The 25381-nt window shown below is 37.7% G+C and overlaps 1 protein-coding gene across 8 annotated transcripts in view; it reads right to left on the reverse strand.

The window, feature by feature from the left end:
• DMD (dystrophin) overlaps nucleotides 1–25381 on the reverse strand; it is a 971087-nt gene that overhangs the window by 192769 nt on the left and 752937 nt on the right. For 6 of the 8 annotated variants that reach the window (XM_050969735.1, XM_050969772.1, XM_050969742.1 and 3 more), the window contains one exon: nucleotides 3152–3324. In XM_050969735.1, coding sequence (XP_050825692.1) covers nucleotides 3152–3324 — 173 coding nt within the window. Of the gene's footprint in view, nucleotides 1–3151; nucleotides 3325–3671; nucleotides 3717–25381 lie in introns of those variants that run through there. The other 2 variants (XM_050969748.1, XM_018913507.3) reach the window with 1 other exon arrangement.

Genomic DNA, 25381 nt, shown 5'->3' on the forward strand with positions numbered 1-25381 from the left:
CATAAATGCGGGTTTTTGGGATCAAGTATTGAGCTTATAAATTTCAGCAACTGTTTTCTGTGGCTGGAATGATAAAATCTTCACTTTTCTCTGTACCATAGATAAACCCACTAAAATTTTGTCTTTCTGGACTTATGAAAATGCTATTTTTTAATTTCTGGTTAGGGAAAAAATCCAGTTTCACCTCTAAGTAACATAAGAAATCCTCTGAGTAACTCAAACCACAGGAGTGTTACATAACAGTAAAGTAAAAAAGTGTTCTGGGAAATAAAGACAAATTTTCTTTTATTTCATACATTTCTGTTTAAGTTCTAGCTTTGTTCATATGACATTTATCTTCTTCTGCAGTGATTGCACATAAAATCATTCTCTTCTGACACTAAGAATTCTACTCCTATACCTTATATATAATGTTCTATAAAGAAATGTGAAAAATATGGACTCAGCATTTTTGCAAACCTTATTACTTTGGATATGGAAATGATGAATTGATGAGGGTAGGGACAGTTGCATTTCTCTGAAACCCTCTGTGAATCCTGTCTTCTTTCCAACCTCTTACATCAGGTAAAGTGACAAGAAAAGAGAAGGGAAAGGGGCAGATCAGGAACATGCTGACAGAAAATTCAACTGCTTTCAAAGTATGTGAGGTAATGCAAAATCTTCTCTTATTTCAAACTTAAATGCTACATGTGAAGGACACTCCTAGACCAGGCCTTTTGATTTGTTCTCTCACAGGGCATCTGGGAGCTGAGGCAAAACTGCTTCACAGCAGGGGGAGGCCAGTCCTGCAGGCAGTGAAGCCTGGAGAAGACACTGCAAGCTAAAAAATTTAGATTATATATATATGTTCATATATTTTCAATGATTTACAGTTAGGGTGGTGAGGCACTAGAACAAATGGTCCAGAGAAGTTGTGGATGCCCCATGCCTGGAAGGGTTCAAGGGCAGGCTGGATGGAGCTTTGAGCAAGCTGAATGTGTCCTTGCCCATGGCAGGGGTTGGCACTGGATGATCTTGACAGTCCCTGCCAACCCAAACCACTCTTTCATTCTATGATACCTCTGAAAGGAGCAAGGGGGAGAGAAGCTGGGATATTTATGGAGAGCTGCAGGAGGCAACAACCAAAGCAAGGACCACAAGAATTTAGGACAGGAGACAGACAAGGAGCCAAGTTTCTCACTCAGGCTAATTCCCTTGGCATGGGCAAGCTTCCACCTTTTCTGGAGAAGGGCAGCAAAAGGAAGCAAACACTTCTTCTCTGCTTCCCCTGGCTTTACAGGGAAAAATGCAGAAAGAGTGACCTGAAGGGGTTGTGTTACTGCTGCTGTGCTCTGACCTTCCTCAGCTGGGTGATTCTTTTTTTCCAGAACCTGTCCTGTTCCTTCATCTTCAGGAATATAGGTTTATGCATGCACACACCAGTGTACATTATATGTATACACTCATGTATTTATGGCTGGGTCCAAGATGTGCAGACAAAAGAGATAATAATAAACAGTATAAAAATTATTTATAAGAAAGAAAGTGTTTATTAGGGTAAACTGTGGTGACATATCAGGATGAAAGAAAGTTAGGAATGGAAAAGAGCTTGGCTTCTCTTTAATATCCACCATATATTTTATCTAATGCATTTAGAAAAGAATGTCCACCCAGGGTCTTCTGTTTCAGCAGACTAAAAATTGGCACTAAATAAAGAAACTTCTGGGACTGATGTCTGGAGAACATTTCATATGTCTTCTCTAAACCCTCTTTTGTGTAAGCATTGCTAGTTAGGAGGAAATCTGTTCCATTCAGTGCTATGGATAGAAAGAGCTTCAAACAGGCAGACTGGGAAAAGCCTTTAGTCTGGTGGCCAGCAACACTTAAACTGAATGTCTGAGAATTTAGGAATTGTTTCCTATCCTAATCACTAGGTTATTGAAGACCTTAAGCCTTTTATTGGAAGCACAGAATTTAGAGGGAAGGTTTATTGTTTTGAATGTGAGTGCAGGAAGTCACTGTGATATAACTGGGGCTTTCTACTTCTGACTCAGTTAATGACAACAATACATTAAACTGCAAAAAAATCAAAGATAGAACGTCCCAAACATTTAATTACTGATATTGGACAACTGACAATTTATTTTAATCTCACAAATCACTGTATTTGACCATGTTCATGGGTAAAATGCATGCGAACAAAAATTCTCAGACACTCTGAAGGGTTTTATTCCTCTTCTTTTGCTCCTCAGAAGGAAAAAAAAAAAAGGAGGAATATGTCTCTTTTTCTTTAGTTATCAATATCTTTTCAACATCACAGCCTTCATTTATTTTTAATGATTGATGATACGAAGATGGTTTTTGTCATTACACATCCTGACCTCCCTCAGGACCCGAGCTGAAAAAAGCTAATATTTCATACATTACTTTGGAAAACACTTCTGTCTTTTGCTGCCCTCTGAACTACCACCAACACACAGCAAGTGAATAAATGAAAAAATGCCCTACACTGAGTGCACTTGAGCTGGGCTGCCTATTGCAAAAGCCAAATTTCTGGAGAAAAGTTTCCAGGACAATTTCTTTTGAAATGAAACCTTCAGTCCATTGAAGCCTGAATGACCACTTGATAATTTGTGATGTTACCATTTATTATATTTCTCCTTGCAAACAAAAATGTTTCCTCTCATGATACTACCCATGGATTTCTTTTGCCCCTAGATTTTATTTAGCAATTCTGTCCACTCTCCTGACAACAGCTAAAATCTTAAATAATTTTTCTTTTCATTTGTGAGGATATTTTTAGTTTTGCACTGGAAACAGCAGTCTTTAAAATGAAGCTTATAATAAATATTGGCTATTTAATCACTCTCTTTCATGACTCACTGATAAGTCATTCCCAGTTCTAGAAAAAGCCCACATTTAGAGGGGGTACAGTTGCTGTTTCTATCTGTAATTACAAAACTTCATCATATGCCTCAAACCCTAATCCTCTACTATCATTTTCATACCCAAAAACTGACTTATTCTTACAAAGTTAAGCCAACAAAGCAGCACAAATAATTTAAAAATAGACAAAAACAGTGCTAATAGAAACAAAAAGAAACCTTTTTTCTTGCATTTTGTAGCATTCCAATATACCAGTGATAGGCTTTTGCTTAGGTTCAGGTCCTACCTAATGTTTAGAGATTTCTTCCTAAGTTCACTCCATCTGAGGTTCATGTTGTCCAGACGTCTCTGCAGCAGGGTTGCATCCTCAGAGCCTTCCAGGGACCTCAGGATTTTCTGCCCATTTTCATCCAGGTTGTGAAAGATGTCAGTGTGAGCGTCAATTTCTGCCTGTAGTTCCTAGGGAAGAAATAGAAAACAATATATCTGATTTCTTAAAAAAACCACAGAAACTCTAATTTTTCAAAAGAGTGGAAAAATCCTCAGTGCAGCACAGAGCACAGGTTTTGATTGCTCCTTTTACAGCAATACCATGTCCTGTGTACAAAGCCATGTTTCCCTTTCACATGAAGGCCATTTGCATTGAATATGACCTTTTTTTCCCACACAGAGCATATTGAACAAAATTTAGAAAGCCAAAGGTGCAGCCTTTGAAAGCCAACAAAGCAAGGACAAGATATATTAACTGTGCTGATGCAGGAAAAGCAAAGAACCACAAAACCCTCAGGGTCCCAGGTAAATCTGACCTGCACGTGATAAGTCTTCCTGTGCAACATTTTCAGTTTGAGCTGGGGACTGCAACACTGGTCCTGCTGCATGGCAATCCCAAGGAATCTAGGAGTCTGCAGCAGCCAGGCTTTAAAATGCCAAGTTCACTTACATTCTGTTGACAGAAGGCATTTTGGAGCCCAGGCCCCAGCAGTCAATAGCAATAAACAGCCACTTTGTGCTGTATCAAAACACTGGTTGGGGCCACGGCTGTAGGAGGGCCTGAGAATAGCAAGGACCTAGAATATGCAACTGGCAGCTCGTGTTGAACAGCCAACTTTTCTTATCGCCTCGTAACTGCAGGCCAGCTCCAAATTTCGAATTCATTTTTTCCCCCTCATTTTTAGCATGGCTGTTTCTGCCAAAAGAACATTCTTTAGAGAGCTGCCTGGTACCAGCATTCCTGCCTGCCCACACACTCAATGCAGCCTTTGTATGCTGGCTGCCCTTCCCCAAGACGTTTGCATGCTGCAGCTCCACAAGGTCAGATTCATTTGCAGAGAACAGTGGTTGAATCAAGGTCATTAAATGGAATAAAAATAATAATAACAATAATTCCAACACGTCCATGAATGAGCGTACACGTACTTTATATGCAGCCACATTTGCACTAAAGTACTTTTACTTTCAAACAAAGAAGCACACAAAGACACAAAGAAATAATGAATAGTGAATAAAGCTCCACATTTTCTCCTGGGATGCTGGAGCACTAAGATTTCTGGTGGTGGTTTCTTGCTGCCTGAAATGGGAATGCTAGAGATAAAGTGGAGAAGGGGAAATGATTTATGGAATTTGAGAACAAGACCCAGCACTAACTGAGCATCACAGAGAGTCCCCAATGGAAATTTGTTACAATTTTCTTCAGAAGAATGACTTTGAAAGAGGGGACCACACAATCTGTCTACTTGGTGTGTTCTTAATTGAATTTGTTTTATTTGATATTTTAAGTGCCCTGTTAGCTGCACTGAATCATGAGTAGATTGCCCTTGTTCACCTACTGCTGTTCCAAATGTCCTTAACTGGATACCTTTCACAGCAATTACTAGCACAATATTTGGGGAAGTTTTAATGTGGGCCAGCAACATCTTTGGTACAGAGTAAGAATCCTTCTCCAACCATTTTACTTATCTATTGTCATTTAAGCAGCAAAATACTTAGGAATGAGTTTGATGTACATCATAGGTATAAATATTGTATTTATTTATTGTTGTTGGGGCAATTTATATTTTTAAAAATGGCATTATTAAGGTACATAAAAATGTACTATATTCCAGGCATGAATATCCTTACTTGAAAATTTGAATTTTATTTCAAGTCTGAATGTTGCTACCTTCAAGTTCCAGCTGTGATGTTTCATTTTTTCTTACTTGAATGAAGAATACCCTATTACCAAATTTCTTTCCTTCCATGTATGTATTTGGAGATATTATTTAAACTAGGTTAAGTATAATAATACTGATGTAAACAGCTGAAACAAGATGTAAGAAAGGATAAAGTTCACAGAAAAAAAGTTAACTGGTAATGTCTGTGTAGTTCTAAGGTCCTCCTACATTTAATAAACAATAAATCTATTATTGGACAAAAGAATTACATGCACTACCTGTTGCTCAAAGTTCTTAGTTTTCAGGGTAGTGATGGAATCACCAAACTTACAAACTTGTTCCTTTTCTTTGGCAAGAACATGTGCCATGGAACATGTTGAATAACTATTCCCAGTAGGAAACTGTCAAATCTATGCCCTCTTGGTGTTTTACCACACATACACTCATAGCAATACACAAGACAAACTGAAGGAAAAAAACCTTTCCACGTTTTTCTTGTGTTTAGAAAATGTGTCTTATAATTCTACACATTTTATTTCTTTCTCCAGACACATACATCATTCTGAAAATAAAAGCAAAGCCCATCCCGTTTTTATTTCAGAATACCACATAGTATCACAAAACATCTGGATGGCTAAGTGGGCAATGAACATGAAAAGTGAAGTATTCTTATCAAAAGCTTAATATTCAAGACTGAGTTTTCCTTATTCCAAATTACTTGTGTATACTGCACTGCTTCTAATGCTCCCAAAAGCAGTTTACTGCAGCTATGCAGGAAGCCTACACCAACAGAGAAGCAAGACAACAACAATGATATTTTCTCCATTTAGGTTGGTGCATTTCAGAACCTTTCTTTGTGACACTTACAGATCCCAAGAGAAGCAGAGAACATATAAGAAAAAGATCTATATACCTTTTATTTCTTTTCTGAAATAAATAAATCCATGTTTAAAAACACAATTCTTTTTCTTGACAACAGTAAAGCAGGAAGAGCTATTAATCTCAAAAACTGCTAAAGTATTTGCAAAAGCATGCTGCCATTACATGTCATACCAAGAAGCATAGCATATAGACTAAACATATATTATTTATTTCACTTTCATATTTTCCAGTGTGCTCAAACACATGAAAAGACTACAGAGGATAAAAAAAATCAATCCTGATACAATTCCTCTGAGTTACAGTTGGACTGTATGCTGCATTTTTGCTGTAGTTGTTATTACTGAGACTGTGCTGAAAAAAGATTGGCTATCTGCTCTTAAAAAGAGCAGAGAGCAAAATGAAAAGCATCTTTTTGATCACAAGATACTTCTTAGAGTGAGCTGAACTGCCTGGAAAGAACTGCAGCTCCATTAGGTGCTGAGTGAAGTCCTCCTTTATTAAGATGAACTATTCAGTTAGATGACAAAAGGCACCATAATATTTGTTTGTAAAAACTGAACTGAACATGTATTAGAGGTTTCTACACATTTAAAAAATTTTTTTATTATGTAGAATAAGTGTGCAACTAAGATACAGAACTGGGGTGATAGAGAGATGAAATGCATTTTGCCTTGAGGAAAAAAAAATCTTGTTGGGCAAAACAGGGTGAGGAAATTTTCTCTGGCTGTTTCACTTTTGTCCTGAGCTCTTGCAACCACCACATATGATTTCAGAAAAGTACACTAAAGTGGTATAGTGAGCACACCCAATGCTGCCAAAAATCTAGGGGATGGGTGTATTTCTCACTTGGCCAATTCAGTTGCTCCCCCTTGGAAGTCCTGCTCCCATTCTCCATAGAAACACAGATCCTCACTGCCCTAATTCCTTTGGTAGGCAGAGGAAATTCACCTGTGGCTCCACAGGTTTTATTTTACACAGAGCCCTGCTAAGCAGAGCTGAGCTGTTGCTGTGAAATCCAATGCACTCAAAGCTCTGTCAGCTTCCACCCAGCACAGCCAGTCCTGCAAGAATTGAATGTAGTTTGAGGTACCTTAGCAGAAACAATTAATCAGTGTCAATGTCCTTCATATCCCACCTGCAATATATAGACATGACATATAAAGAACATGACACATGTCAAAACCTGCCATTATTCTGGCAATACACCAGAGAGGGATTGATAGTCTGGAAGCAAAAGGAAGCCCTAGAAAGAAGGAGTTTGTTCTATTTCTTGGACTATAGGTTAGTTATGGAAAACGTGGAAACCAATGCAGTGCAGATGACAAAACATTTATCTTTTATACAAGGTAGAAAAAATTCATTATGCAATAATTTAAAGAAATTAAAGGACCCTAGTTCTCCTCTATTTGCAGCTCTGTAAAGCACATCTTAGCAGTTTAGCAATTGGATTTCAACTTAATTATCCCACTTGATTTCATTTAATTACATCTAAACTCCTCTAAATTTCTGATTCTGCCTAAAGCATAAACTCTATGTGAATGTTTAGAGAGCTTGAGACATTTTTTCCGTGCCCTGGCACACTCCAGCAGCCTTTGGAGGCACAGAAATCCATACTCATGGCACCACTCTCAGCAACACAGCTTGGCCTCCTGTCTGCTAGACAGAGGAATAGTTTTGGTAGTGTTACAGTTCTGGAGATGTTGAATTAAGGGCACAACAAATCAAATGCATTTTAAGCACCTGAGTGATAGATTCAGTGCAAGGTGCAATTGATCAGTTTCTTTTTGGTTTTGGCAACAGAAGGCAGTTTGCACTAGGCTTTACAGCAGTCTCTCCTTGTGAGCTGGTTGTTACCATTGGAGCAGAAAGAAATGTATCCTTTTGTCAAGGAGAACATTTGTATCTGAAGATGCTATGATTTAGATTAATGATGGAACAAACCAGTGAAGCATTTGTGGTCCCTCAGAAGTTCTCTCTTTTAAATGTCACAGTTCTTTTAAAAAATGATTGTTGGATTTGTTTTTGCTTTTTGGTTTTTTTTTTCCTTCTTTGATGCTCCCCATTCCGCCATCAAGCTTTTAAGTAATTTTCTCTCCCAAGCCATAAGCAAAACTTTTATTGAGTCTTTAGAATGAGACCATTCACTGAACAATTTACATAATGATAAAAACTTCTCAAATGAGATTTAAAATATAATTAAAGGGCAGACTTACTGAGTTAAAAGCATTGTTGTGAAATAGCTATACATCACCATGCCAAGAAGCCTCCTATTCAGCTAGCCTATGGCATGACCCCAATTCCAGTCTGGTATGATTACATCTCTGAGTTTCATGCTAATGACTTGATTAAAAAGAACGATAAAAAGGTCCTTTCCATTGTGAAGATAAGCTTATGAATATAATTAAGGCATTTCTGGTTTCCCAACACATTTTTCAAGATAAAAAAGGGTAAGAGCTAGTCCTCTAGAAGAGAATCAAGTGCTGATGAATGGAAGGCTGAAGTATAACTTTGCCCTACAGAAAGCAATGTGTGTAAGCTGCATCTGTCATTGTTGGGGTTTAAAATTCTATAAATCCCAGAATAAAGATGTAACCAAGCTTCATACTCAAATGCAACTTTCATCTAACAGAAGACTAAAAAAAGCTTTCTTTAGCAAGTTGGGTCCTGTTTTCAGAAAATATTATTTTTATAAACAGGCAAAAGAGCCTTCAATTTAGGCTATATTCCGATTACAAGAGGCTTCATGGTGCATCTAAGGATGCAGCAATCTCTTGCTGACAGTAATTGCAAATGCAGTGTGGGCTTCTTGATTTCATTTCCATTGGGCTGCCTCACCTTTGGAATAATAACTTTTTAAGAGCACTAACACAACAATTTGAACATATACTTGTCTCTAGTGTTCAGATATTTATTCACAGATCTGACATTTTGCCCATAGCACAAGGTCTTATATTTCTCCGTTGATCATAGCGAAATAATAAACTTTTTGAGACCTCTAGCAATTAATTTGTGTTTAATTATTAGCTAATTTCATGTGTTTGGAAGGAATTTGTGGACTTCTTGGATATGTTTTTTGAAGACTGAGAAAACTCCTGCTTTCCTTTACATGCAATGAAAATATGAAGAAATATATAAAATAATGAAAAAAATGTTTAAAGAAACAAATCTTTCTGCATTTATAGCTTCATTTAGGATTTGATCCTTGTCTAGAGAAATATATCCTATTCTGATAGCAGTGAATTTAATGGATATTATTACTTTTACTGTCTACTTTTCTTGTCATTATGTCTAGGAGGGAAACCCTAAACAGAAAGAAACATTGTGTTAGTCTGAGGTTACACTAATGAAGAAAAATTCCTTGTAGCCACAGAAATGAAGAACTTTTACTGTGCGATGTAAAGTATAAATATGTATTTTACTAACATAGCCTGCACTCTCTTTCAGGCAAGCCAATCCAACAAGGCAAACAAAGCACATTTTTCAAGTAGGAGTTGCAAGTGTTCTATGTGTCAGAAAATCAGCCACCTCTACTGAGATGTCTAAGAATGGGCTCAGCTATCTGCCTTTGAAATCTGTATTTGAGATTAGAGTGAGTAGGAGGGAAACAGCATAAATGTGCACAGAATCATACACACCATTTTCTGAAGGCAGAACCATAAGGCCCCTTACAAACCAGCAGAGATTCCTGGGTTTTAGGAGGAGGTCTGCTCCCACCAGATAGGCACGTCCCAACCCCTGTACTGCAGTGAGTGTCTGATCCCACTCCACCTGCTCATGCTGTCAGCACACTCACCCTGTCAATCTTTAGGCAAAATTTCCGCAGAAAAATAATTATGCTGTTACTTTCAGTATGTCTAATTTTTCTTCTCTCTTTCCAGAGGTCAAACAGTAACAGCACAAAGAGTATCTTCCTCTACAGGAATATTTACTTCCACTTAGTTACCCATGCAAGGTCCTAAAGTCCTGTTGCATAGTTTGCAGAGCATTTACCTCTCTTAGTTCTGCTGACATTCCAGTACTTCAAATTAATACTGATTTCCTTTTACAATACACAGCTGGAAAGGCTGAAACACACAACTGTCTCTGGGTCTGGAGGAAAAAAATTCTTATGAAAGACAAAAGGACAGGGTTTTTTTCTTCTTTTACCAACCAACAGTGAAAACTATCTGATATCTGTTTATTATAAATGACCTTTTCTAGAAGAAATTTATTTGTACATAAAGAAATATTTGTTTCACAGTACACCAACATGTAACAATAAGGTATCTCATGTTTCAGAACCTATGATACTCATATATTCATTTATCCTTCCCTAAATACATGAACATATACAATCCTCTTTCAGATCATTTTAAAACAAAAATTGAAGGCATTTTATACTTAAAAGAAATTATTTCTATTAGAAACATTATCCTAATTTCTTCTGTTACAAATGATTTTTGCAATCTTCTTTTTTTTAAAAAAAAAAATCCTGAAATTTAAAGTTTTTGTTGGTAACATTGTTGATGTCTTTAGAAAAAGAATTGGTACACCAGTTTCATAACTTGAATCTCAATTAATTTAAATAAATATAAAATCTTTTTAAAAGTGAACAACCAAAAACAAAAAGCAAAAAACTAGAGGCCTCATATGGAACACATCATTACAACTGGATCAAGCAGAACAATAACTATTATGGTTTTAGGACTCCTTTTAGAAGGAGTTTTTATTGTTCTATAGGTAATTAGATTTCATTTTATACTATTTTGGGTGCTCTTCTCTATGAGCATGCAAGATCCAATGCAATTAACTGGACAGAAAATCAGAGGACAGGTTAATTGGTGAGCATTATGCAAGAGGCAAAGTGGGAAAAGCTCCAGCCCTTCTGCACTGCTTGGGTCAAATCCTCCCTACTGAGGAAGGGCCAGGACGGGCAGGCACTTGGGGAAAAGTACACTTCATCTTGATTTTCAGGGGAAATCCAGGTCATGCTAGTGTGGCCTCAGGGTCTTCTGACTTCCTAGGCTTTAAGCAGGAGATGCCAGTGAAGTCACCCCAGAGAGAAAGCTGCTGTCCTGCAGTCAAGTGTTATCAAAGTCACTGGAACAATTGGTGTTGGCTGCTCCTGTCACAACAAAACAGAATTCACCAAGTGTTGGCTGGTTTACTCATTAACACGAGCTGGGTTTAAACTGCTGTGAGGAAAGCTGGTTTTATCTCACTGCTGAAGTTTTAGCTGCAAGCTGCTCAGTGTGAGGGGCACCTCACATGTCTAAACACTCAGTGAGAAGCCAAAAGGCCAAGGCTATGACTTGTGGCCTCTCCCTGTGGAAATGGAGTCCCCTCTGAATGCAGCAGAGGCTCAGGCAGCCCTGAAGAGCTGCTGCCCAGAGGGCTGGCACAGCAAGAGAAGGAGCTGTCAGGCTCAGGAGCAGGGTGGCTGCAGAGAGGAGCTGTCACCAGCTGCAGGTGGTGGGGAAGGTGATGCCACCGCCTCCCTCCATGGGCTTTCCCTTCTGGCCCTCAAACCCCAAATCCTCAGCCTGCTCACTATTGTGGTGTGTGTTCGGTTCCCAATTGAGTTATCTCCCCTGTTTTGTATTGTTCTCTCCTTTTGTGATGCTTCCCCCAGTTACACCCCTATACCCAGTTCGATGGTTCAGTCCTGGTTCCCCCTTTCCCTCGAATGGTGTCCTCCCTGTCTGGGCTCGCTGCCAAGCCCTTGTCTCCACCCCCGTTCCCCTGGCAACTGCCCCTTTCCCCTCCTCCAGAGCCCCGTTCATCTCCTGAAACCCCCCCATCCTTCCAGAAACTTCTCCTTTCCACAGGGGGTGATTGGGCAGGTGCCCCCAGCCCCTCCTTTGTTCGTGTATCACTTGTTGCCACCCCTGTCAGTCATGTTGAATTTGCCTCCTCAGTTTCCCCCGATTGGTTCTTGTACACCCCTTTATATACTGCTTCTCCCCCTTTTGTCCTCGTCTTTTCCCGCCTGGACACCGTGGAGTCAATGATACATTAAAATTACTGGGCTACACCAGGCGAGTTAAGACCCTCTTTTCTCTCTGGCTTCTCCGCTTTGCCGCTCCTCTCGATACTGTTGCTTTCTGCCGAAGGCGCTGCTCAGACGTCCCTGACGGATCCGGGTAGTGCCCCTCGCTGCCAGCTGCTGCTGTGCTCCGAGCTAGCCACGGCCGCCTTCCCCCCCGCTCGGACGGGAGGGAAGTGCATTCGACACAGCAGCGCGGCAGCTCACACCAATTCTGGCCACAACACCAGGGCTTCCACCTTTAAACCTGTACTGTGTCAGCACCACAAACTCAACAGCTGAATTAAAATGGGTAAAATTCATTAAATGAATTAAAATGTTGCCTTGCTGTTGCTACCCTGCCCTCTGAGGTGTTCAAGCATTCCAACTGCTGCTCTACTGGAGAGCTTCACTGGGGAGGAATTGGACAGAATGGTCTATCCTCATTAGTCTTCAGCTCTAAGAAGTTCCATAGCTTTATTTTCTTTTCCTCAATAAGCTGAACCAAACCAGAATCATGTTCTGCATGATTTATTTTAGGTGCTTTAATAATTTATGCTGTCTTGAAATAAGCAAATAACTGGCAAAAGTTCAGAGCCCGAAAAAAGAATTAATTTTTAACAATATCCTTTAAAATAGCGACTTTAACTATCATATTGATTGGTCTCTCTGTGGCAGTCTAACCATGTTTTGCTGCAGCCAGAATTCAAAAGCAAAATTGAACAGAACTCCTGCATCAAGGAGTCTCTGAATAAGATTTACATTCTGAAAATAATTATTTGGTATTTTTTTGGATTTACTAGCAAGATGCATGTACTCCCACAGTTAATACAGTATCAGGTTAAAATGGCAATATCACTGAACAAAATGATATCACCAGCAGATTCTGACATGAGATAAACTTGTATCTTAACATTTTTTTAGGAGACAGGTTACTTGGGGTGAAAACTAACTTCTGTTCATGTTTTTCAGTTTGACATTTTAAAAACCCAATTAATTTGAATCACTGAGTTTGTCAAATCCACCAACTAAAAGAAATTCACTTGTTCCTTCTATCTTCCCTTCATTACAGTAAAAGAGAAATAATTCTACTATCATAATAAAAATTAAAATATTTTAATTCAGAATTCATACTGGTCAAGTCATGTAAGTGTTTTCATCTAGATCTGGATAAGAAAACCAGCTCTAAAATCAAAAGGCAAGAAGGTAAGAAAAGTGAAATACATACTTTAAAACTTTAAGCATACTTGGCAGTAACAGAGGTGAGCATAGAGTAATGGAGGTAATAGAGCAAATATATATGAAATTAAACTGAAAAACAAACAAAAAACCCACCATCCTTCCCATCTAGAATCAGACTCTTTAAACTTAAGTAGGAACTCGGGGCTTAGATATACTCTCAGAAGACAGAATTCACTCTTGTCAGTAAGTCACTATATCAGACAGATCTTAAACACTGCAGGAAATTCATATGCTCCTACTTAGGTTTCTGTAGAGATCAAAAATGTCTCTTCACTGACTGTCACTCCAAAGTACTCCATCCAGTCCCAGGTTGATACCCTGGAATTGCTTTTATGGCTCTTTGGTCAAGATTACTTATCAAACACTTTATAAATTGCTGACACAGGACAGTGCAAGTACTTCACTGCTGACCACATCAAAGTCACTCTCATACCCAGAAGTTTTGGATATGTTTTTTCATTGGTCTCAATGATACACTAAATGTGACACAAACATGTGGCTGAGAGATACTTCTTCAGAAAGCAGTTCATAAAACAACCTAAGGTCTCACATATACATAAAATTCAGGAATAGACTTGGAAGCAGAGCTCAAGCAGCTCAGAAAGCTGAAGGCTTTGCTCAAACATGCAGTCCAGCCACATTAGTTACACTACCCAAAGCTAAAAAATGTGCTGAAGAACATTGCATAGTACCACAGGCAACCTTGGAAATGACACCATCAAAAACAACACATCAGATCGCCACAAAAAAGAACTGACTGTCAGTTTATTGTTCATAATAAATGCTAACTCCTTCTCAAGACACAAAGTTGTATTTTAATGAAAACAAAAATTAAATGGAAGGGACACTTATTGTGGAAACCAGGCTTGCCATGGCTGTTTTACCCCCACAGGAGCTTTTGCAGCAACTGTGTGTACAAAAGGCTTCTGAATGGCATTTGTGTGACACACCCAAAGATGCCAACAACACCTGCTTTTGTATGAACAAATGCCATTTTGAATGGCATTTGTGTGACACACCCAAAGATGCCAACAACACCTGCTTTTGTATGAACCCTGCTGACAGGAGGCAGGTGAAGCAGGACAAGTTCAGTTTAAACAGAACTGCTACCATCTGAAAATGGTCTTCCCAGGTTCTCTTCAGATTCAGTCAGAACAAAACCAACACACACTAATAACAAACAAACAAGCTTCATACTTAATTTAATTCTGAAAAAAATATGTCTTGTTCATGCACACTGTGATGGGGTGACCCTTTCTGGATGCCAGGTGCCATCCTCATCTGGCTGTGGGGGAGAAGATGAAACAAAAGGCTCATGGATGAAGGCAAGGACAGGGAGAGATCATTCACCAGTTACCATCTTGGGTAAAACAGACTTGGCAAGGGAAAATTAGTTTAATTCATTATCAGTCAAATCAGATTAGGATAATAAGACATAAATTCAGCTTGTAAAACATCTTCCTCCCACTCTTTCATAAAATCATGAAATGGCTTGAGTTGGAAGAGAGCTTTGGAGACCATCTAGTCCAACCCTTGTGCAATGAGCAGGGGTATTTTCAACTATATGAGGATGCTCAGAGCCCTGGTGAGCCTCACCCAGAATATTTCCATGGGGCTTCCAATACCTCTCAGGGCAGCCTTTCCCACTGTTTTAACACCCTCATTGTAAAAGATTCTTCCTTAACTCCAATCTAAATCGACCCCTGTGGAAGCCACCCTATAACTCCCCTGCCACCAAACCATGCCACATAAACCCAATACACACTCTAGTTGGTTCTCACACACATCTGTGTGTATCAAGCTCAGAGCAAGAAACATCACTTTTAGAAAAAAAAAAAACCCTACTTTGCATTCCCTTGGCATTAATACCAACTATTTCTACTCTGCCTACCATAAAGCAATTTTATAACTTCATGTTGCATCCACAGTGATTGCTGTTCTCAAAAAGTTGTCAATTGCACTATATCATGTTCAGATTTTTAGAAAACTCTTCAAATTTTGATACCCACTAACTCAAAATATTTTTGTACTTAAAGAAGTGAATGAAGAAGAATGTGAGGAAATTATAATCTGAGTTACTGTGTAATATGTGAGTGATCGCACAGGGATAATTTCTACCTTTGTGTCAGGGAGTACAGTTTGCTCACAGAAACAAACTCAGAAGCTACATGTTCCCTATGGAAATATGTTCTCTTTTTTCCTGTAATCCTCTTTGAAGTATCATTATTGCTTTCATGGGAGAATTAAAAAGACCTGTGTATGGATTTTAAGCCCAGAAAGCTAAGCACAAAGGAAGAGACATGATAGGTTTTGTATCTTTGAAAAAAAAAAAGATACATTTCCTATCTTATTGGAAGTGATGTAAAATAATTTCTATAACAATTATATGCTGATATCTGCATATGAATTCCTAATAACAGGAATTCCAGGCTAGAGGTGAGAGAAGAGACAGAGAGAGTCTAGGTAAAAATATAATCTATGTCCCAGAAGTAGTTTATGAAATTTCATACCCAGTGGAATGAGCATAAGAAATCCCAGAGGTTTAAAAGATTAAATTAGGCAAACTATGGTTAAAAAAGGATGAATGTAATATTCCTCAAGGCACCCATAGCAATAGCCACTGTTACACTATTCAGTGTAATGCCACTTGTTATCTTCTATCTACACCTATTTGACATATAATCAATGTTGTGTTGAAAGAATTCTCATGGCACAGACCTATTCATACCTGACAGTAATGTCACTATTCAGTAAATACTCACTGAACAAGGGATAATAATGCACCTGCCTCGTGCACTCCTTCAGTGGTTGGTCTTGCTGAGATTAAAACTTCCTTTCAGATACATTGTTTTTGTCTGAAATGCCTATTGTGTTAAACTGAAATTCAGCTCATTAACATTAGTACAAAACCTTTTTCTGTACATAAAAGCTTGCCTTCCTCTCTTAACCATGAGAAAACTTCATGACTGACCAACCTCATAAGAGAGGAGCTTCCTGGAAAAGGCAACTTTCTTATTTATCTCACCTCCTTTACCAAAGTACTTTTTATAAAATTGAAGAAAAAAAAAGAACTTGATCTGAAATTCAAATTTGAAAATTTGCCTGTAATTTAAAACCGCTTCTATACATTGGACTTGGTATTAAAGAAAATTCAGAATTCCCTTTCCACATCAGTGAGTTTTCAGAAAAAAAAAAAAATCTTTTCATACACAGTGCTTCATAATCTAACTGCACCACTAAATGAAATACTGATGCTCAGTTTCCCAGTGGAGCTTTGTGTTCCCTTTGCAATCTTGCTGAAAGCCTGAAAACCAAACACTGACACTCAGAGTTCTGATGCCTGTTATTCAGCAATCGCATCTGTTTGCCCAGGGCACACGCAAGTGAGGACAGACATGAGTTGCTGCTTAAACAATATCTCAAGGGAATGCAGCCTTATAAGAAACAAAATGAAATAAAATAGTCTGTAGGAGGAAATTTTAGGAGCTGATGAAAAAGGAAATATGGCAAACCTTTTACATTTCCTCTTTGTACATTCATTTACTTGCCAAAGGACATGCTTGGTATGCAGAAGTTATCTTAGATTAAAGGAAATAAAAAAAGAAAGAACAACCAAGGAATGACTTTACAATTCATATATTTGCATATTAAAAACCCCCCAAAAACCAAAAAAAACCCCAACAAACCAAAACAGGCAAAGGGAAAGGCTTTTTCATATGCAAAGGTATGATCATCAGGAAATAGAATGACACCAACATCCTTCAAATATACCTATACACATGCCACAGCAGCCATCTGCCAAAATGATCTTGCTGTCACAGGTAATTCCAAGAATCAGACACACAGTCTGTTCAGCACAACACCAAGCTCTATGCAGATGGGATGTGAGCTCTGAAGCACAGCCTGCACTGATTTACCAACAGCAGCAGGTGATCCCTAAGACCTGAAGACAGCATCCCAAATTCAGGGATGGAAAAGTAACCATTGCCCAGGATTAGCTTTCTATCAATCAGTGCTGCTTTAATCTCTGTTGTGAAAACTATCAAATCAGAAGGATTAAGGGGCTGCTCAAAAGGATACACGAGCAGGAAGGAAAATGTTTGATGGGCTGTAAACAGTCAAGCCAAGCCTCTGTAGCAAAAAAGAGAGAGTTTCTTGAAGGAGCTGTGAAACTGGATGGAACAACTTTTCCCTGCTGTTCAAAGCAGTCCCTCGGGGACTAAATCTATCTGACAAACTGCCCCCAACACAAAAGGCTTGCTTTAGAAGAGAGGCAGTACTCTGCCTGCTGTTGCAGCATGTCTCATTCTACCTTTGTAGTAATTCCAAAACTTGGGCTCTCCCTGGATGTGCAGCTGTAGGCTGCCTATTACAGAGAAGAATACCACCAGGACCTGTGCAAGTCATCCTTCAGGTCTCCTGCAGGGCAATGCCAGCTTAAACCAAGGAGATCTCTTTTATCCCTGGATAACCCAGAAAAGTCTTGGGTCTAATTCCTTTAAAATAGAAAATAGACTTCTATAAATTCCATTGCAGGTCCTCTCAAAACAGGGACAATAAGCACTTTAGTCTCCTGTACATTTATTGTTCTATATAATCTGACTTTGCAGGTCATCTTTATTTAAATAGTATAATTAGTGTAAATACGATTTTTCAGTTATTTAATGCCAACATTTTTATGTCACTGCATTCCCTAAAAGTCATGGGGAAATATATACAGCAAATGGAATGCTGCATTACAGTATTAGAATGATTTCTGGCAATGAGTGGTAAAATCTCAGCAACTTTGTTTCAAGAAAAATCTAGACTTTTGAAATTCCCTTTGACTTGGAATTAACCTAAGGCATTTTACTTTTAGTTCCTTCCTGAAAATTACAAAGAGCACCCTGACAGCTAGCAATTCAATGGCTCAGTTATACCCTATATAAAAAAGCAAGATTCATGCAGATCTTTCTTTTAAAAAGTTAATTAAAATTACTGCTACTTCTTTTTACAAGCTGAGACTTGAAGGAATTTGAAGTTATTATTGATTGCTAGGATATAAAAAAAAGATCAAAAAACCAACACAAAATACAACTCAAAAGGAAGAGAAGGAAATTACCAGAGTACTGTGTAGTACTGAGTTTTTTCAGCTGATTCTTTTGGGGTACCTCAGAGCTGGAAACTACTCTTCTCTGAATTTCACTTGAAGTTATACTTGAAAATCCCATCCAGAATAAAATAGGAACATTTTATGAATGACTGACTTGGAGTGATGCCTTAAATTTTAGCTTTCATATTTTCCAGGTTCTGCACTGCCTTAGTGGGTGACTCTGAGCTTCATATGAAATGTCAGCAAGTTCTCTTCACAGCTTAGTCAGACAAAACAATCCTTTTCCAGCCTGAGAACCAAGGACACCATTGCAGCTTTGGGCCCAAAAAGCACAAACAGTGGAGAATGGAGGAGAGCAATTTGCGAGGATGGGACTTCATAACTTGAAGCTGTAATTGGACAATGGGCCCCAAGATGTAAATGAACCAAAACTTATAAAAGTGTGAAAACTCATGACCTGGAGTCCCTCTTGAGTCCACCTTGGGTCTGTCTTGGGTGGAGCCATGGCCAGGCTCTTGTACTGCCCAAGGTGTATCCTTTGAAGACTTTTTAATAAAAATCTGCCTTAGTCCTTTAACACTGTCTAACCTCCATTCTAGGTAACCTCTCAAGGCATCAGGAGAGGGAAAATAATTCAGATTTTTTTAATAATAATCTCTGAAAAAAAATAATCTGAAGAATGCTTTAGAAATGTTTAATTTTTTCAACTTTTCATCTTCTACAAACCAAATAAACAAGAGGCACAAGAGACACTGATTTGTTTCATTAGTGAGATTTCTTTCATCTGTGATTAAAAAAAAAGTTAAAATTCCTACTAATATGTAAATTGTCACTGAAGGGCCTGTTATGTCCCTGTAACAGAGATCTGAACTTGAAATATTTAATGATTAAGACCAGCATCATGGGTGCTCACAGCATTCATTAGTCACTAATAAAATTTTCTGGAATTTATAAAGACAGAAAATGAAGAACACGGAGGATGTTACATCAGAAAAATAACAGTTCCATTTTACCAGTATGCCTTCCTGCAACTGCTCATGAAGGGAAATTTGGCTATCCCTGTCTCACCAAAAAAAGGAAAATTTCTTCAGAAAAATGCAAGCACACATAGGAAAGGGTATTGTTGGGGTTTTTTATCTTTTTTTTTTCTGTTAAGTTGCAGTGAAGATGTCCTTAAGTCTCTTTGCTCAGTGATTTTCCAATCATTTCCTAAGGAAACATAATTGAGAAAGAAAATAATTTCTACCTTAATGAGCTCTCAAGCATAGAACTATCTCTGAGATAGGCAGAACTATTTTGTTCTTGGTTTGTGGTTTTTCCCACTAGATTTAAGTCCCAGGACTGGAGTTCTGGGGTGGAGAACTCCAGGCTGCTCAGGAGGGCCAGGCAGGGCAGGCCAGGTGGAGGTGTCACACCTCAGCTCACCTGAGGGAGAGGTGACTGCACACCCCTACAGTGAGTGATGATGGCACGGTCTCTGGGCTAGGTTTAGGTGGCTGGAAAAAAAAGATATTGCAGTGGATGTCTACTATATCTACAGGAATGGAGGAGAAGAAGAAGAAAGATTGTTTAGAACTAATGAAGAAATAAAGCATAACACTGGAACATCCAAATGGGCTCCTTTGGACAATATAATCCACAGCTCAGCATACTAGTAAATTCACAGCAGAGAGAAAGGCAAAAAGCAAAACAGATAAAGCTTGTGATGGCCCATCACAGCATAAAACAACCAGAATAATTCTATGCTATAAGCAAGCAATTACCACCTTTATAGAAAGAAGAATTATTTACAGCTTGGTAAGAAAGACCTTGACTGGCAATTTGTTCCTGATATTTAACTTCTTTTTGTTTCACAGCAGAACCACTAAGCTTCTACTGACCTCTTGTTTCACTGTAAACAATTTTTCTTCCATCTTCTTGTCTCACCCTTCAAACTTCAGTGGACAGCTATTTCTTTTGTGGACCTTTCTATACAAAGTGGCAAGGGCTGAATGAAGTATAAAGCCTACAAGCCACCTTTAATCAAACAGCAATGCATGTTCCTGTCTTCAGAAATGGGATACTTACTGTGTTCTTTTTAATTGCCAATTCTGTAACTGTCAAATAACCAATTTTGTCTTGTCAAGTTTTGATCTTTTAAAAGCCTACCACTATTAATCCTATTTTTTTACACACACTTCCTCAGACCACTTTGTTTGCCACTGTTCAATAGCACTTACACACTTAAATAACGCAGCAGAAAGTAATTTTTCTTTGTCTTTGTATCTCTTTGGGGATGGAATTGAAAAAAATAATTAGGAAAACAGAAAATTAATTCAACATATTTTAGTCAGGAGAGTTGAAGTGAGAAGGGCTTTACGAGAAACTGCATTTGTCATCAGTCTTTGAGGTTTGTCCTCTATGGAGAGATCTACATTCAAGATAAAAAAAAATACTAAATGCATATAAACCCCCCCCAAAAAATAAACCAGAAAGGTTACAGATAATAAATGGAGGTCAGCACATAAATCACTTAGCTTACTTGATTGCCTAAAACAGACTTAGCTTTATATGACAAGGATATAAAGATATTATTGCCTACAAGGCACTTCATCTTGGTACATCTGGGGCCCTGTAGCTTTGTGTGCTCCTCCAAAGCCTCAAAGAGTTAAATCTGTGTCTTTATGTGCATGTAAAAGTACTGATGACAAAAGAGGCAGCAGGATGGACTTCTAATTCTGCACAGCAGGAGTGGGTTCTTAAGCTCAAAAAAAGGGAAATGAAAAAGGCAACCAACTGTCTTTTTTAATTACTAACATGCACTAGCTTCAGCAACAATTTTAATCTTACACTTGCTTTTGGACTTTTTCTTCCCTGCAGTACTTGGCAACTTATTGGAAATGCAAGATTTATTTTAAACTTCATTAAAATGTTCAAAAGAACATTTAGTGTTAATGTTAATCTGAGCAATCTTCCTGAAGACCATTTGGAATATTTATTTTCTTATACAAAAAGACAAATCCATATAGTTTCTGACACTATAGCTGACAGGTAGAAAAAAATAGTAACAAGAACATTAACTTTTAGCAAGTACAATTTTTAAAATATGTGAATATGGAAATAATTTTAAGAAAGCCTTGTACAGATGGGAGAAGAAAGCTTTCTACTTTTTAAATGTCCAGTGTGACATGTTCCTGGCTTGGATGACAGAGTTTCATCCTGTTCATTCTTCTAAATTTGGGTTATTTATGTCCCTATCTTATTTTTTTTTCACAATATGAATTTTTTTCACTTATTTTAGTTATTTTAAAATAAAGCTCTGGCAACTACTCTGGGTCTAATCCTGAGCATAAAATTTACTTCCTTAAGTAATGTTTAAGATCAGGTGATTGTTTTAACTGATTTGAAAAATGTTTCTTTAATTTAGGGTTCCAGTTCACTGCCAGTAGTACTGCTGGCAACTTCAAAATTGCATGTTGGAAGCAAGAAGGTACACTGCTTTAAGATTTATTAATAAACTCTCCCACATATAGCATCATAAAATATTCTATTTGCTTTTTTTCCTCTAGCTAATTCATAATTTGACTCACTTAAAAAGATGATGCACATTGAAAAAGCATGATTTGATATATTTTACTTGAGTCTTCTACCTGCAATGTAAATTCTTCTGCCATTGGTCATGCTCCTGACCATTAAGACATACTAGTCACACATTCATTGCCCTCACTTTAGCAAAACTCAACACTGACAGTACTCACATCAGTCTGGGCTTTGCCTTCCATATTTTTTCATATCTAGTTTTATTACTTTAATGCTTTAATGGTTTGGGTTGCAAGTGGACCTTGAAGATAATCTAGTTCCAACTCTCTTGCTACGGGGTCTTAGACAAATTTTTAGAACTTTTTTCCCCCCAAACTTGTTAATCCCCCCAAAAAATCATATAGGAATGATCTATATGAATATCACATGCCAAATTTTTATTCTTGTATCCACTTGTGTCATACAGCAGCAAAATTTTCCTACACCTGGATGCAATGGACACCAAGTCATAACCTGCTGCAGTTTAAGCCTCACAAGAGAGCTGAGTTTGATGAGCTTCATCCCTTGATTTCCACACATCTTTAAAAGGATAACCTTTATATGCCTAGAGATGGATGTCATTCTAGAGTCCAGCCTCTCTCAGGTATTCTCAAATGGAAACTCCCTCTCTGATATCTGAGCTGTTTCACAGCCCTCAGCAGGACTTTTGCTATTCAGGCACATATCTCTGGGGCTGGTTCAGCAGAGCTTCTCAACCACCACAGAGCTCCCAAGAACCCTTGCAATGGTGGCAGTCCCTTTATGTCCTTAAAGTGGCTGAAAAGCCAAAAACTCTCAAGTTTTCCAGGCACACTCACACACTCAACTTTCTTTAAAATAACCCAAACAACCAAAAGGTCCCTCAGTCCCAGCCAACAGGGGAGGATGAATTCATGAGTGCATTCTTTTGAGTCTGCAAAACATAAACCTATGCAGTTGACTTCAAGTTCTCACCAAAGCTGTCACCCCCAGAAGAAATTTCTGCAAATTTTGCTATTGACTGTATTTTAGCCACCTTCCCATTTGAAATATTTTTTCTTTAAATAAACCTCTGATCTTTTTTATGCCCACAAAATTCAACTGAAAATTTCCTGCCTGAAGCTTCCAAAAACTTGCTGGTCTCAAGGAAATATTGTTCAAAGGGAGTCAATATGTTGGTTTATTCCAGCTTTTTTTCATTCTATTCCCCACTTCCACTGTGAAATCTGTGCCTGTAAATGTGACAATACCACTTTTCTTCTCCACAATTTGCAGGGATAAATCACTTCTGTTTAGATTAAATATGCAGTGACATCCTGTGTATGCAGTGCAGTGCAGTTTGCTTGTCTAAGTGCTTTCATCAAGGGCAGCACAGACAAAAATCCTGAATAACCTCTGCTCATGTACTGTGCAGTCTCAAAGCATATGCACATTATACCTGATGCAGCATAGAAACGTTGGATTTACTCTGCATAAGATACTGTGCCTACTCTGTTCATGTGTGAAAGGTCTCGCAATTTCTGAAAATGCTTATGAACTGTTATGTATAATAGCTTTATTGCTATGGCATTATTTGATTAGAGCCACTTCTCATAACTTCTGATAATTTATCACTCACAATTTACAGATGCATTCAAAATGCAAGCTGAAATCCAACACGTGTTTTCAAAAGTACAAACAATTCACAGAATAGAATGGGCTTTGGGGGGTTAGATCCAATGGGAACTTGGATCCAGACTTTTTTGACAACACATTAAAAAATGCCTTCAGACAGTTTATTTATAAGGTGATTCTGTTTGAGTATTAAATCTAAGATCACATCAATACATAATATGAACTAAACAAATGCCTTCATCAAATTTTTTTTTCTCAATGTAGAAAGTTCAGAAACTGCAAATTTAGCTGTTTGTGTCATGGAGAAGGAAAAGATAATACACTGTCTTTTTAAAAGTCATTCTGACTACTTTTTATAGTTCTTGTTTCCTATCAGTGCTATTATTGATATCTTTGCTAAAGAATTTGTACAAATTATATCTCTCAGAGATTTAAATACTTATTTCTTTTGCCTGGACTCACATTTTTGTCCAGTATTGAATAAAATGAACAAAAAGACAGTAATTTGGTGGAAAAAAATCCAATCCAACAAACACCACCAAAAGCCCCTATGAAAAGAGATTCTAATATTTATATGTTACAAACAGAATTTACTATATAAGACTAAGATTAAATTGGCTACCATCCTCCAAACCACTATTCCTCCATGTGGAGTGCTCACCTAAATTAAAACTAACACAAATCCCAAACCAATATCCAAGTGGTTTGGTGCTTTGACATTTAATCAATGGAATCTACTTGTATACTCACAAGGTGCACCAACATTTCAAAGCTGAATTTCCACAAATTATCCCTGCTTTAAACAAGATTCCTAAAGAGGTCCAACCTCCACTTATGTTCATTCATTCTTCAGACATCAGCTTCCTTAGGCACTCCCTTCTACATGCAGTTATTTTTAATAAACCTAGACAAAAGTTGTAAACTTGGAATATTTGTTCAAAGTAGAGCTTCATATAGAAATTCATAGAAATCTTAAATTGTCACATGGCCATTTCCATGTACCTGAGCTCTAGAGTGTCAAATTTGTCTAAACACATTTTTTCACATGCAAAAATATCACAATTAAACACGATGCTTATTAAAAATAAATAAGACAGAAGTTAGCCAATGTAATTCAAAGTCAGAAACATAAATAGTTTGGTAAGATCTATTCACTGTGGTTCAACCTTTGAAGTTTTCTGTGAAGTGCTAAAATAGTCAGAATCAAAAAAGCTACAGCTTGAGATACTTCAAGTGAGCTGTGCAATATAATTGCACAGCTAATAGAAGCATAATCATCTCAGCAGGAATTAAATAAGGCAAATACAACTGCTGAGTTGTTTTTCAATATTATTAATTTCAAAGCATATCTTGCACATGCTGGCATATTTAGGGAAGCCAGGCAACTTCAGATCACAAGAGTACACATTTTAAGAGCTTTCTTCTGATGATGCAGCATGTAATGAAAAAGCTTTGAAACAAACTTAATTCAAATGTTTAATGGCCATATAAAAATACATCTAAACCCCTTATATTTCATACTTCAACTTAGGGCATTTAAAAGCTTTTCTCACAAATTGAACTACAGAAGAAGTTAGTAGAATTGTCAGCAGCTACGCAAACTCTATAACAATGGGTTTTTTTCTTTCCATTATTTCAAGTAAAAAAAATTAAGGATAAATTTTTAAGCATTTTTCATCACATAAAACCAGTAAGAGAGGAGGGAAAAAGGGAAAAAAGCATTTTTATTCTGCTTTAAAAGAAAAGTTTTGTAAGTAAAATAAAATCAAGTAAATAGTAATTAATAATGATATCCTTATTCTGTGTAGAGGAGTATTGTAGTGCAGCTATTGCATAAGTAATAAAGAAAAGCAGAAGGGCAACAAAGAGCAAAAAATGTAGCTTAGATACCTCTTGTGAAAAAGACTGAGAAAACAAGCCAACCCAACAAAAGGAATATGCTGCAATACGGAGTCACTGGCTTTACATTAGGAAATCTCCAAAAAATCAGGTTAC

The sequence above is a fragment of the Serinus canaria genome, chromosome 1 (genome assembly GCF_022539315.1).
Source record: "Serinus canaria isolate serCan28SL12 chromosome 1, serCan2020, whole genome shotgun sequence".
In the NCBI taxonomy this organism is placed as follows: Eukaryota; Metazoa; Chordata; class Aves; order Passeriformes; family Fringillidae; genus Serinus; species Serinus canaria.